The sequence below is a fragment of the Bufo gargarizans genome, chromosome 2, assembly GCF_014858855.1.
Source record: "Bufo gargarizans isolate SCDJY-AF-19 chromosome 2, ASM1485885v1, whole genome shotgun sequence".
Lineage (NCBI taxonomy): Eukaryota > Metazoa > Chordata > Amphibia > Anura > Bufonidae > Bufo > Bufo gargarizans.
The window spans coordinates 299,039,432-299,052,396 of NC_058081.1; the positions used below are offsets into that span (position 1 = coordinate 299,039,432).

General features: G+C 39.6%; 1 protein-coding gene across 3 annotated transcripts in view; it reads left to right on the top strand.

Annotated features, from left to right (window-relative positions):
- CAPS2 (calcyphosine 2) overlaps positions 1–12,685 on the top strand; it is a 138,611-nt gene extending 125,926 nt beyond the window's left edge. For all 3 annotated transcript variants that reach the window (XM_044280430.1, XM_044280431.1, XM_044280432.1), the window contains 3 exons: positions 6,249–6,368; positions 9,602–9,698; positions 11,040–12,685. In XM_044280430.1, coding sequence (XP_044136365.1) covers positions 6,249–6,368; positions 9,602–9,698; positions 11,040–11,215 — 393 coding nt within the window. In that variant the 3' untranslated portion in view covers positions 11,216–12,685. The remainder of the gene's footprint in view (positions 1–6,248; positions 6,369–9,601; positions 9,699–11,039) is intronic.
- Positions 12,686–12,965: the final 280 nt, after the last annotated feature.

The window sequence follows — 12,965 nt, forward strand, 5'->3', positions numbered from 1 at the left end:
CTTTTGTCTGGCCCTAGGAGCATATGTTTTCCCTGGAGGGAAGTCCTTAAAGGAGTTATCCCCGATTTTTTTTTTTTTACTGATGTCCCTTTTGGATAGGTCATCAGTATCTGATTGGTGGGTGTTTGAGAAGGCAGCGGTGTTCCTGTTACCGCCACAACCTTCTCTCTGCTAACAACACGTTCATCTTTCAAGTGGCCTAGGACCAGCTCGGCCCCATTCAAGTGAGTGGGGCTGAGCTGCAATACCTAGCACAGCCACTATATAATGTACGGCGCTGTGCTTGGTAAGCTGCAAGAAGAATTAATATAACACCATAAAGTCTGAATTAGCGTTAACTACGGTGACTGGGATACTCAAAAACTAATATCTACACACCACAAAAAATGAGTAAACAAAATTCCCATAAAAATACTGTTTATTAAATAATGCCGATAAAATCACATAGCATTTTTTGTAATAAATATATATTCGGTATCAACATCCATGGAAATATCTAATACATAGTGCCACCTTCATTCACAATTAATAAATAATTACGCGCACTCTTGGATTATATATAGGATAAATAATCAATGCAAGCTGAAGTGACATCTAGAGAAAAACATCCTCATTAATAAGATCAGCCCCAGCACGAATCTACAAGTGTACAAATCCAAATGACTGCTAAATGATTTAGAAGATGATGGTAAGGCACATCATACCTTCAAATTAGTTGGGAAGGTGGTCGCTGGCTCATCGACACGCGTTTCGCCGTCTCGCTTCCTCAGGAGGAGTAAGTGGTTAGAGGGGAATGTATCTGATTTTAAAGGAAGTAACTCCAATGAAAGGTGGCGCTTTGTGTCATGTGATTCATGCGGTGATTGCTGATCAGCTGGTGTGGCGCATGACGAATCCTATATCGCCACGTAATATCCGCTTCCGCCCTTCCCCTGAGTCGCACGCCAGAGAGGGCAGTCCCACGAGATGAACATGTAGACTGACGTCGCCGGCGCTCGATCTCCTTGGAGACTGAGGAAGGCGTACGTGCGGAGGACCGGCATGCGCACTGGATCGCAGTCAGCACTGAACACTTAATCTATATTCTATTGGTAAATAGCGGGGCTGGAAAAGAGAGTGAAGATTAACTAGATTACCTATAAATCAATGGACTAAGTGAAAGTGACTATCTACATGTTTCAATAATATAAGAAAAATATTTAAAACTAAAAATCAATTTTTACCTCTGTAGTGGCATTAAATTCCTATACAATAATAAAGTGCTTATTTCACCAGGTGTTATAATAAGAAGTGAACATATCAGTATTCTAAATAATTACTATACCTCCTATTTTAAATAATATAATTAATAACGTGCCTATCTACTTTTTACTATCATGATTTTGAGGTATCTTAAAATACAAGATGTGCAAAAAATATACAAAAATTGATGTGTACGTGATAAAAAATGAAATTGAAATAATCTTTTAAAAGGTGCCCTTTATATCTCACTATCAATAATATGTGTACTTTTACATAATAAACTCATATTAATAAAATGATTCTATTAGTGTTATAATCTACACCAAAATATTTGGCTAGAAGCTTTTTCTCATCAAGTCCATCTCATTATATAAGATGCTTTGCAATAAAATTTCAGAGGTTCCCGTCCCAATAACTCATGTGGGACTGCCCACTCTGGCGTGCGACTCAGGGGAAGGGCGGAAGCGGATATTACGTGGCGATATAGGATTCGTCATGCGCCACACCAGCTGATCAGCAATCACCGCATGAATCACATGACACAAAGTGCCACCTTTCATTGGAGTTACTTCCTTTAAAAACAGATACATTCCCCTCTAACCACTTACTCCTCCTGAGGAAGCGAGACGGCGAAACGCGTGTCGAGGAGCCAGCGACCACCTTCCCAACTAATTTAAAGGTATGATGTGCCATACCATCAACTTCTAAATCATTTAGCAGTCATTTGGATTTGTACACTTGTAGATTCGTGCGGGGGCTGATCTTATTAATGAGGATGTTTTTCTCTAGATGTCACTTCAGCTTGCATTGATTATTTATCCTATATATAATCCAAGAGTGCGCGCAATAATTTATTAATTGTGAATGAAGGTGGCGCTATGTATTAGATATTTCCACGGATGTTGATACCGAATATATATTTGTTGCAAAAAATGCTATGTGCCTCTGGGTAGACTATATATAGGTTAAATTTTGGTGGTCAGTGTAGATTTCGACTGGATGACTGGCCCGCTCCTGAAGGTAATGCCTCTCCTTTAGCGCCATCTTTATTGCAAACAGCTCCCTGTTACAAATGGAGTAGTTGCATTCTGCTGGGGGGGAAGGGTTTAAAAAATAAGTCACAGTCACCCATTTTATTGGAGGAACTTTTCTGAGAGAGAACATTTTCAGCTCCCATCTCCAGGAAGAACTTTTTCGAGTCATTAGGGTGATGTACAATCAAGGCAGAGGAGAAGGCTTGCTTGAGGGTCTGGAATGCTGATTCTGTTTCCCTAAGGTCCATAGGACATGACCAGTTCAGAACAGAAGAGCTTTTCTGGGTCTGTCGGTATACCATGGCTGGAGATAATATATAGTATCCCAAGAAAGAAAGGGAAGTCTTCTAACATTGAGAGTTTAGTTGATCAAAAGGCCGCTGTGCTCCCAGAATTATTATAAACGTGAGATAGGAGTTGCTTCTAGTACCTGTGTTGGTTTTCCAGCTCTATAAATACCTCAGGCTGGGCTATGGGTTGGATTAGAGGGCTCCATGGCCTTAGTAAACTGTTACACCAGTGGGTGTGGAACCCCTGTGCCAACAAATACATTTATCATGGCTAAACCAAAGGGCGTTATCTTGGTGGATCCCTAGTATTCACCATTTAATCCCTATACAGGAATCTGGACTTCACTGCAGGGCCACTATCTCTTGGTGTAGACTCCATATTGTTGGCTTCTGACCCATGGGGGCCAAGAGACACTGGTGCGTACCAGTGAAAGGACAGACATAGTTCCATAGTAACTGGATGGGGTTAAGGCAGGCAGAGTATGTGTAAATCCATGAAGCAGTCCAAAGATTAGGGTAGGCAGTGAAGAATTAATACGGAAATCAGGCACATACTAGAGAAAGCATTGCACAAGAAGGTAGGGGGAAGATCGTTTGTGTATTAGCAGTGTCATTATACAGCTGGGACTTGTAGTCCTACACATACAACATGCTGCAGAGTCTCCCAGCAGGCAGACATGTCACTCAGGGCAGCTCTTGTATCCACTCCCTTAGCAGTGTCATTATACAGCTGGGACTTGTTGTCCTACACATACACCATGCTGCAGAGTCTCCCAGCAGGCAGACATGTCACTCAGGGCAGCACTCGTATTTACTCCCTGCAGCAACATGCTGCAGAGTCTCCCATGTGTAGGACTTGTTGTCCTACACATACACCATGCTGCAGAGTCTCCCAGCAGGCAGACATGTCACTCAGGGCAGCACTCGTATTCACTCCCTTAGCAGTGTCATTATACAGCTGGGACTGCAGACATGTCACTCAGGGCAGCTCTTGTATTCACTCCCTTAGCAGTGTCATTATACAGCTGGTACTTGTAGTCCTACACATACAACATGCTGCAGAGTCTCCCAGCAGGCAGACATGTCACTCAGGGCAGCTCTTGTATCCACTCCCTTAGCAGTGTCATTATACAGCTGGGACTTGTTGTCCTACACATACACCATGCTGCAGAGTCTCCCAGCAGGCAGACATGTCACTCAGGGCAGCACTCGTATTCACTCCCTTAGCAGTGTCATTATACAGCTGGGACTGCAAACTACTTTTTATATGCCTTGTTGTGAGGAGTGTTCCTGAATAAAGAAGTTTTCTGGCGAGACGCTGCTGTGGCCCTCCATTCTTTTTACATGCCATTGGACCGCTTTGGATCTGCGTTCCCCTGCCCAGCTGTTGCGTATTCACCATCTCTGCTCTTCATAAGCCGTTTGTGTTGCTGCTCCTGAACCAATCTATTTTCCCAGCAGGCAGACATGTCACTCAGGGCAGCTCTTGTATTCACTCCCTTAGCAGTGTCATTATACAGCTGGTACTTGTAGTCCTACACATACAACATGCTGCAGAGTCTCCCAGCAGGCAGACATGTCACTCAGGGCAGCACTCGTATTCACTCCCTTAGCAGTGTCATTATACAGCTGGGACTTGTAGTCCTACACATACAACATGCTGCAGAGTCTCCCAGCCAGCAGACATGTCACTCAGGAAAGCTCTTGTATCCACTCCCTTAGCAGTGTCATTATACAGCTGGGAGTTGTAGTTCTACACATACACCATGCTGCAGAGTCTCCCAGCAGGCAGACATGTCACTCAGGGCAGATCTTGTATCCACTCCCTTAGCAGTGTCATTATACAGCTGGGACTTGTAGTCCTACACATACAACATGCTGCTGAGTCTCCCAGCAGGCAGACACGTCATTCAGGAAAGCCCTTGTATCCACTCCCTTAGCAGTGTCATTATACAGCTAGTACTTGTAGTCCTACACATACAACATGCTGCTGAGTCTCCCAGCAGGCAGACATGTCACTCAGGGCAGCTCTTGTATTCACTCCCTTAGCAGAGCAGGGGGAGGGGCAGAGAGTGTTTTTATTGCATGTAAACAAAGGGCCAGAAAAGAACCAGGGAAATAGATATTTTTTTGCCTAAAACTTGCTTAGCTTAGTTATATATTGCTGCCCATCAAATTTTCAGTGCTATATATATATTTTTTCATAACTCGGACAACCCTTTTAACGTTACTTGAATTTTGTTAAGGAATCCAATTCCTTAGGATACAAAATAGATGCAATGCAAAAGTTTGGGCACCCCTTGTCAAAATTACTGTTACTGTGAACAGTTAAAAAGGTTGAAGATTAAATGATCTCCAAAAGGCATAAAGATAAAAAATGACCCATCCCCTTTGTATCTTAAGCAACAATCATTGTATTATGTTCATCTTTTACGTTTTCAAAATAACAAAAAAGGAAAAGGGCCCAAAGCAAAGCACCCCCTTTGGCAAGTATCACAGCTTGTAAACTCTTTTTGTAGCCAGCCAGGGAGGGCTCTTACTTGAAAAGTCTTTCAGTTCTGTGAAATTCCTGGGCTGTCTATCCACAGATTTTCAATGATGTTCGGATAAGAGGACTATGGGGGCCACGGTAAAACCTTCAGCTTGTGCCTTTTGAGGTCTATCCACAGATTTTCAATGATGTTCAGATAAGAGGACTATGGGGGCCACGGTAAAACCTTCAGCTTGTGCCTTTTGAGGTCTATCCACAGATTTTCAATGATGTTCAGATATGATGACTGTGAGGGCCACGGTAAAACCTTCAGCTTGTGCCTTTTGAGGTAGTCTATTGTGGATTTTGTGGTGTGTTTAGGATCATTTGTAGCAGCAATCCTCTTTTCAACTTCGTTTTTTTTTTATAGTTAGTGTTATGTTTGCTTCCAGAATCTGCTGGAATTTAATTGAATCCATTCTTCCCTCTACCAGTAAAATGTTTACCATGCAAAACATTAGCAACAGGAGCACTAAGCCTACCATGTAAAATGCTTCAAATTTAAATGTAAGAGTCTGCAGGACTTCTCCATTGTGCACTAATTCTCTGAAGGTACCCTGGACAATTTTACTTCTTCCTGATATTTCTAGTTTTAAATGGCTTCTCAAGGATTTACTAATTGATGACCAATCTCTAAGATAGGTCATCAGTATCAGATAAGCGTAGGTCCACCGATCAACTGTTTGGGAGTAGTTCTGGAAATAGAACTACACAACTCCATCCATTGTATAGTAGAGTGAGCAGGTTAACCAGCTCCATTCACTACACAGTGAATTGAGCTGTGTAATTGTGGAACCATGCTACTTCCTATTAGCCGATTGACAAGGGTGTGGGCTGTTATCACAAGAGGCTTTTCTCCCAAACAAAATTAGTACCATGTACTTAGAGGTATCACTACTCCTGTTCTATTTAGATTGTAAGCTTTTATAAGCTCTTATGGACAAAGGACTCTCTGTTTTCAACTCTTGTTCATGTGTTTTAATTACTTAATTGCACACGTTTTCCTTTTTCTGATTACTTGTAAATTAACTTGCTTGCTACTTACCGTCTGGATCGTGTTGGGGGGTTATATAAATTATTATTGTTAGTAGTAGTAGTATAAAATGTGTTTTTTAATTCAATATTAAAATCAAGTGTTTTATATTTCCTTAGATCTTTGAATCCTTCTGGCTGATCCTGGATGAAAATAATAAAGGAAGAGTAGATTGCGGAATCTTTGTTCGGGCTCTTATTGGGGAAATGAATGAGCACAGAAAATCATTTGTTCGAAAGGTTATTTTGTTTTTAAATTTACACTTTGTGCTTTTCATTTTCCAGAGTTTATTGTAAGTGGACAATCACTCTCTATTGTCTCTAGGATACTATGTTTCTGAGAACAGTAGAGTGCTGTACAATAAATTACTAGTCTCGTGTTTTATATAATCTGCATTATGAAATAATAAATCTTCATTTCAGGTTAGTGAAGCAAGACATCTTTTAATCTAAACTGTTCATACAAGTAAATTAAAGTTACTATTACCGTTAAAGACTATGAACACCTCCAGGGGAAATTTTTATTATGTTTGCATACTCATTTTGGGCTAAAAAACATTTTTCCATAAATTGTTTATAAAGGCTAACTGAAAAAAATTATCTTTAACCCAAAATGAGTAAAATGAAAACATAATAAAAATTGATCCTCAAGGTGTTCATACCCCTTAAGAATTACCTGTTTTGATATTTATATCTCGATTTTAAAGGGTTATCCTAATGTTATGTGATGGCATTTTGCTAGGATATCACTTTAATAATGATGTGGCCCAGACATCTGGGACCCCTACCGATCCTGATAATAAAGGGGGCACAGCTGGTTTTCAAGTTTTCCCTTGGCGATCTCTGTTACCTAGTGGTTCAGGCTTTGCTGTGGTCACTGCACAGCAAGTAGCCAGGGCATAACTGTGCAGAGAAAAAAGTCAACGAGCACAATGCTAAATGTCCTCTTGGTTCACCTCCATCGATCATTAAGGTGTTGTCCAGCAGGATACAATTTTTTTTTCCAGCAAAGGAACAGCATGGGTTAAAAAAAATAATAAATAAGCATTACTACTTCATTGATCTTCTTTTGATCCCGTTCCAATACTCACTGGGTACTATTTGCTGGTCCCAACTTGACACACAGGAAATTGTGTTACATGCTTGCTCATCCAGTGATTGACTGAGCAGGCATCTACAAGCATTTCATGAGTATCACCAGTGGAGCGGAGACCAGTGGAGAGCCATTAAACACTGGAATGGCAGCAGCTGCGGATTAATGAGGTAAGTAGTGCTTGTTTTTTCTTTTATTAATCCAGCCCCTTATATAAAAAATGTATCCTGACAGACAACCTCTTTAACCACCTAACTGTTTTGCCCAAATTCAGTGGGAAAAGTACAGTACTTAACTATGCTCTGGCAGAAAGTGGTGGGCAGAAAGTGGTGGGCTGCTTTAGATGTTGCTTTCTCATGAATAGTAGCAGCTAGAAACATGCAACTGGTCTTGTTTGAAATGCATTCCAGGCTTTCATACAAGACCAAAGTGACAGCTAAAGTCCAAGCAACAGAGGAGAAATCACTGTTAGAAATTGAGTCGGGAATAATTGCAGATAAAATCTGCTTTAACTTTTAGCTGCATTTACAGTATCCTGAATTCTATCAATGATATCTTCCCCTGTACTGAAACTACTGCTGTCATTCGGGTATTGTCTGAAAGCTTGGAATGTCATATATCTAGCTGGTACCAAACCAGAGATATGAGCAGCTAAAGCAGTCGCCCCCCCCCCCCCCCTTTCAGTCTGGAGGAGAATGAGGGAGCAGTTGCAGAGCTGACAGGCTGCAGGAGGAGAGACAAAACTGTGAAATATGCATAAATGTGACATCAACATCATTGTAGTGACCCAGATAATAAAATTATAATATTTTTACCACATAGTGAATGCTGTAAAAATAATTCCACAAAATAATGTACGAATTGCACTTTTTTAAATCTTTCACCCTAAAAATAAAATAATAAAAGTAATTTAATACAATATATATATATATATATATATATATATATATCCCAAAATGGTTACTAAAAACTTACAAGTAATCCCTCAAACTAAAAACATTTAGAAAAAATTAAAAAGTTATGACTGCTAGAACAGAAAGGGGGAAAATATTATTGATCCTTAAGGCTAAAATTAATGATGTCACTAAGGGGTTAAAAATGCAATAGTGTCCCCTGAGTTGTATGCCAACAAGATTTACTGTAGACACACAATAAAAATCTACAATAAAGAAAGTGACATTTTTGGGAGGGTTTTCCTAATTTTAACTTGACGGTTAAGAGGTTAAGTAATAACACATTCTAGCAATATGCCCTTATTTTATAAGATGGGAATACCCCCTTGAACTGAAATTTGTGTAGCGTTTTGTGTTTGCTTCACAATATATAATTGTAACGGACAGTGGGTGTGGACTCACTATGCAAACTGACCAATTTGGCTTTGGGCTAGCCATAAGGGCGATATCCTGGCAGTCCTATGGTTTTTACCTTTTAACTCCTATACAGGCATCTGGTCTTTGCTGCAGGGGAGTCACCAAGTTGCTACCTCTTGGGTTAGTCCCAAAGTAGTTGGCAGCAATATTTGTAATGGGCTAAGGTAGGACAAGCAGAGTTTGCATACAAAAGAGTAGTCACTGGTCAGGGCAGGCAACAATAGATTAATCCAAAAAACAGGCTATGGTCAAGACAGGCAGCGCGGATCAGAGCTGGTAACACAGTCAGACATATGGTATATGGGCAGACGGTCAGAAAAACAACACCTTTACTGGTAACTATAGAACTAGGTAACCTAAAGCTCAGTAACCCTCTCCTAGGAGAAGATGCCTTAAAGAGGTTGTCCGAGCTTTTAATATTGATGATCTATCCTCAAGATAGGTCATCAATATCCGATTGGTGGGGGTCCGACACCTGGCACCCCAGCCGATCATCTGTATGAGGAGCCGGCGCGCGCAGTGCGCATGTACGGTCTCCCATCTCTCTTCCTGTTCACCCCTGCTTTGCCATAGACAGCAGCAGTGAACAGGAAGAGAGATGGGAGACGGCACGTGCTCCTCATACAGCAGATTGATATTGATGACCTATCATGAGGATAGGTAATAGAATGGGGAAGACTAAGGGTGCATACGTGTTGGCCCTTTAAGAGCCAGGGAGTGCACACATACCCTAAGGCAGAAGACCTAAGAGGAAAGAGTAGGCCGCAGCCTTAAACAGAGCAGCAGGACATCAACGGCCATGGAATGCCGATGGCTGGACCCACTGCGGATGGCAAAGGAGAGTATGCAGGTCCTTACCGCCGCTAAAGCAGTTTGGAGAGCAGGTTAAGTGACGCAGTGCCTGTGCCCGATTAGAGGAGCAGGCCACCTGTAGGAACATGCTGCCACCTTATCAGTGATGTTTATAGTTTGTTTATATTATACAATAAATTGTCTTCTTCTTTTCTTAGGCTTTTATGAAATTGGATCCTAATAAAACTGGTTTGGTAACTATGGTAGACATTAGAAAGTTTTACTGTGCCAAAAAACATCCACAAGTTTTGGCAGGTGAGTTTACATCTAAAACTGAGGGCAACAGTGCTTTTTTATTTGACCATTCTGAATGGCAGAAAATGACTACATGTGCACTGCAGTCTTACTACTGAAAGGGGTTCTGTCATGAATCATATTCTCCATGACAGAACCCCTGCACCTGAATCTGAATACTTTTGTACTTGCATGTAATTAAAAATTCTGTATAGCCAATGAGGTATTCAAAAAAAATTATCTGTATAGCGCCATCTGATTAGTTACTATGGGCAGTTTTCCTTTACACTATTTTTCATAAATCTCCCCCATTGTATTTAGGTCAAGTAACTATGAAAAAAGACAAAGTAGAAGGCAGAGAGAATGACTTTTTTTTATTGGATTCATGACTTATTGTGTCGCTGAACTTTGAAAAAAACCTTTGATATGTCATAGCAACACGACATATCAAAGGTTTTGATTGGTGGAAGTCTGATTGCTGAGACTCCCCAATCACTAGAACAAGCATATAGAAGTGCAGAGGATGGAAGCAAGGCAGACCCAATAGAGTCTGAGACTCAAAAGTGTATGTCTGTCTCGATTCTGTCTTCTGCAACGAGGACAGAGAGCGCGCTATGTGAGCGCATCTCTCTTCTTGTTCTAGTGATTGTTGGGGGTCATAACACTCAGTCACAAAACCTGTGACATGTCAAAAGTTTTTTGAAAGTTCAGTGACACTTCAATGTTACTGAACAGGGTTGCCCTGTTGGAAAAAAAAACAAAAAACATGTTATCAAGTGTAGAAAAACTGGTCTAAAGAGGCTTATCTCCATGAAACAAAGTTTGTATATTCATCTTGTCACAGGTGACAGCCATGAAATCTGGAAGCTCAAGTATTCCCACTCATTAGTAAAAATAGCTTTTTACATTGCTTTGAAACCGTTTCAGTCTGATTCATACATGTGAATAATTAATGATAAATTACCTCCAAATTCTGTGTTGTAAAAACAGAATCCAGCGTGTTAGCATTATATTAGACATATGGTGTTACTTCTTTATTGTGCCTTCGAGAAACCTCTGTGAATGCTCATTTACAAGCATGTCAATCCATATACCAATGTGTTTTAGCTCCAAGTCCCTGGGGTACCGCGGAGGCCAAGTTTATAACATCTCCCTGCATGTGTCCAATTTGCATAAACTCATTACTAATTACATTTAATTGGAAGTGATTTGCATATGCTTTGGATGCCTGTAAGCCTATTTATGGCCCATGAGACCTGGAGTAAAGGAACATTGCCATTTGTATTATGCAACAGCATGTTCATTTGTACAATTGTAAGCTTGTAAAGGAAAGTCCCAGTTTTCTTTTTTTCCTCTTTTTAGGTTCTTCATCAGAGGAGGAAATAAAATCTGCATTTTTGGAAACATTAGAGAATGCTTGCAGTAATCCCCATGAAGTATCCTACTGTGAATTTGAAGATTATTATGAAGGACTAAGTATTGGCATCATGTCTGATGAAGACTTCGTTAATATTTTAAGAAATTCTTGGGGCATATAGGGTATTGTGCCTCGTACAAGTGACCTTCAATATGATTTATCCAGTTTTAGAGGAAAGAATGTACTTTTAATCTTTTTGCAAGTAGATTTACTCTACCACTGGGTGACATTTTCAGTGCCTAATCAATTAAATGTAGCAAATTGGACTTCTGGTTTTATGAGTTCTTGAACCAGTTATTTCACATGTAATTATTCCTTTAATTACTTTTGTACAAAGGTATTTCATTAATTATATATTTTAGATATAGAGCAATAACTTTTAGGCCTTTTTACGCACACAGTTTTTGCACATGTAAAAGCAAAATCAGATGTGGATTAAAGATAAGCGAATTTCCTAAAATTTGTTTCGGTCAGAATCATCCATGGAATTAAATTCTAATGCTAATTGGTTCTTTGCAAAAAGAAAATGTTGTAAATACTTGGAAGCTATCTGTCTTTCTCTCCCTCTCCTGTTGGAGGGCAAACATGCTGTGACTAGCTGTTAATTTAAAGGGAATGTTTTTACGTTAAACTTATTTTAAAGAATATTTGGTGATGTTATTTGTAATTTTCCATGTCAGTATATTTAAAAAAAATCTAAAATCCTGCAGTTTTCACACTGTCAATTAAGCCTAATAATAGGCGCCACTGTTTGCTCTGTACAGAATACTTTTCATCATTATCATCACAGGCAGGATTACAATGACAGATACCACCTCTATCTATATATAGATAACATAGGATCCACCATTTAAAATAGGTGATTGTCAAAGCTTATCTTCTCCCTATGAACAGGTCAGGTCACAGAGCATGCCTAGAAAACTCTCCCGTAGAAGTCAATGGTCCCCCCTACCATTGTGTCTAAGGCCCATGGTGGATGCTGTAAAGCATATCTCTAAATCTTGTTAAGAACAGCTCAGGCAAGATGGCAGCCCCCATAATGATGTTCAGGAAGTAGAAAAAAAAAAAGCTGCAATCAGAAAATCAAAACAAATTGGGAAAACAGGGCATGTGCTACTATCTGATTTAATAGGTAAGAGTGTGATCCTATAAACTTTAAAGTACAGTAGAAGAGAAGGGGGAAAAACTGTTAATCTTCATATCACATGACCAGAACAGATTTCTATCCCATTGAATGACTAGTCAAGATCTTGAAAAATTGATACAGAAAGTATATTAGAAAAATGATATAACATTTTATTATTTAAAATGCTTGGAGTTGTTTTTTTTTAGTATTTGTAAGAACCTGATTTCTATTTTTATAATTTCAGTTGCATTATAATGTTGGTGTGTTGAATTTCACATGTACTGGATAACCAGGCTGCGGCTGCTACTGCCTTATTAAATGTTACTGCCGTTATTTGTATTTTTTTCAGTTTTATTGATGTATTTTATAGTTTCTTTCCTGTTTTTGTTACAAATTCCATGTTAATTAATTATAACATTCTATACAATTATCTAGTTAATTATTAATAAAACTATTTTTCTTGAACCCACTGTGTCATGCTGTTTTTTTAGACTTGCCATGGTTGAGCGTAGTGTATGGTTGAAAATCACCAGCAAAAGAATAAAACTGCCTTGTGCTCTACCAGTGATCCAAATTCAGGTTTGTGGCTGTAGCGGTATAAAGGGTGAACCCTCCAATCTGAAGAGGCGGGTATCCACTGTTCCATTTGATCTTCCATTTGATCTCCCTGTTCCAATCCAAGGAAATAAAGATGTTGGGGGTCATTTACTAAAGACAGGCTTTTTACATAGCTTTCTTAGTAAAA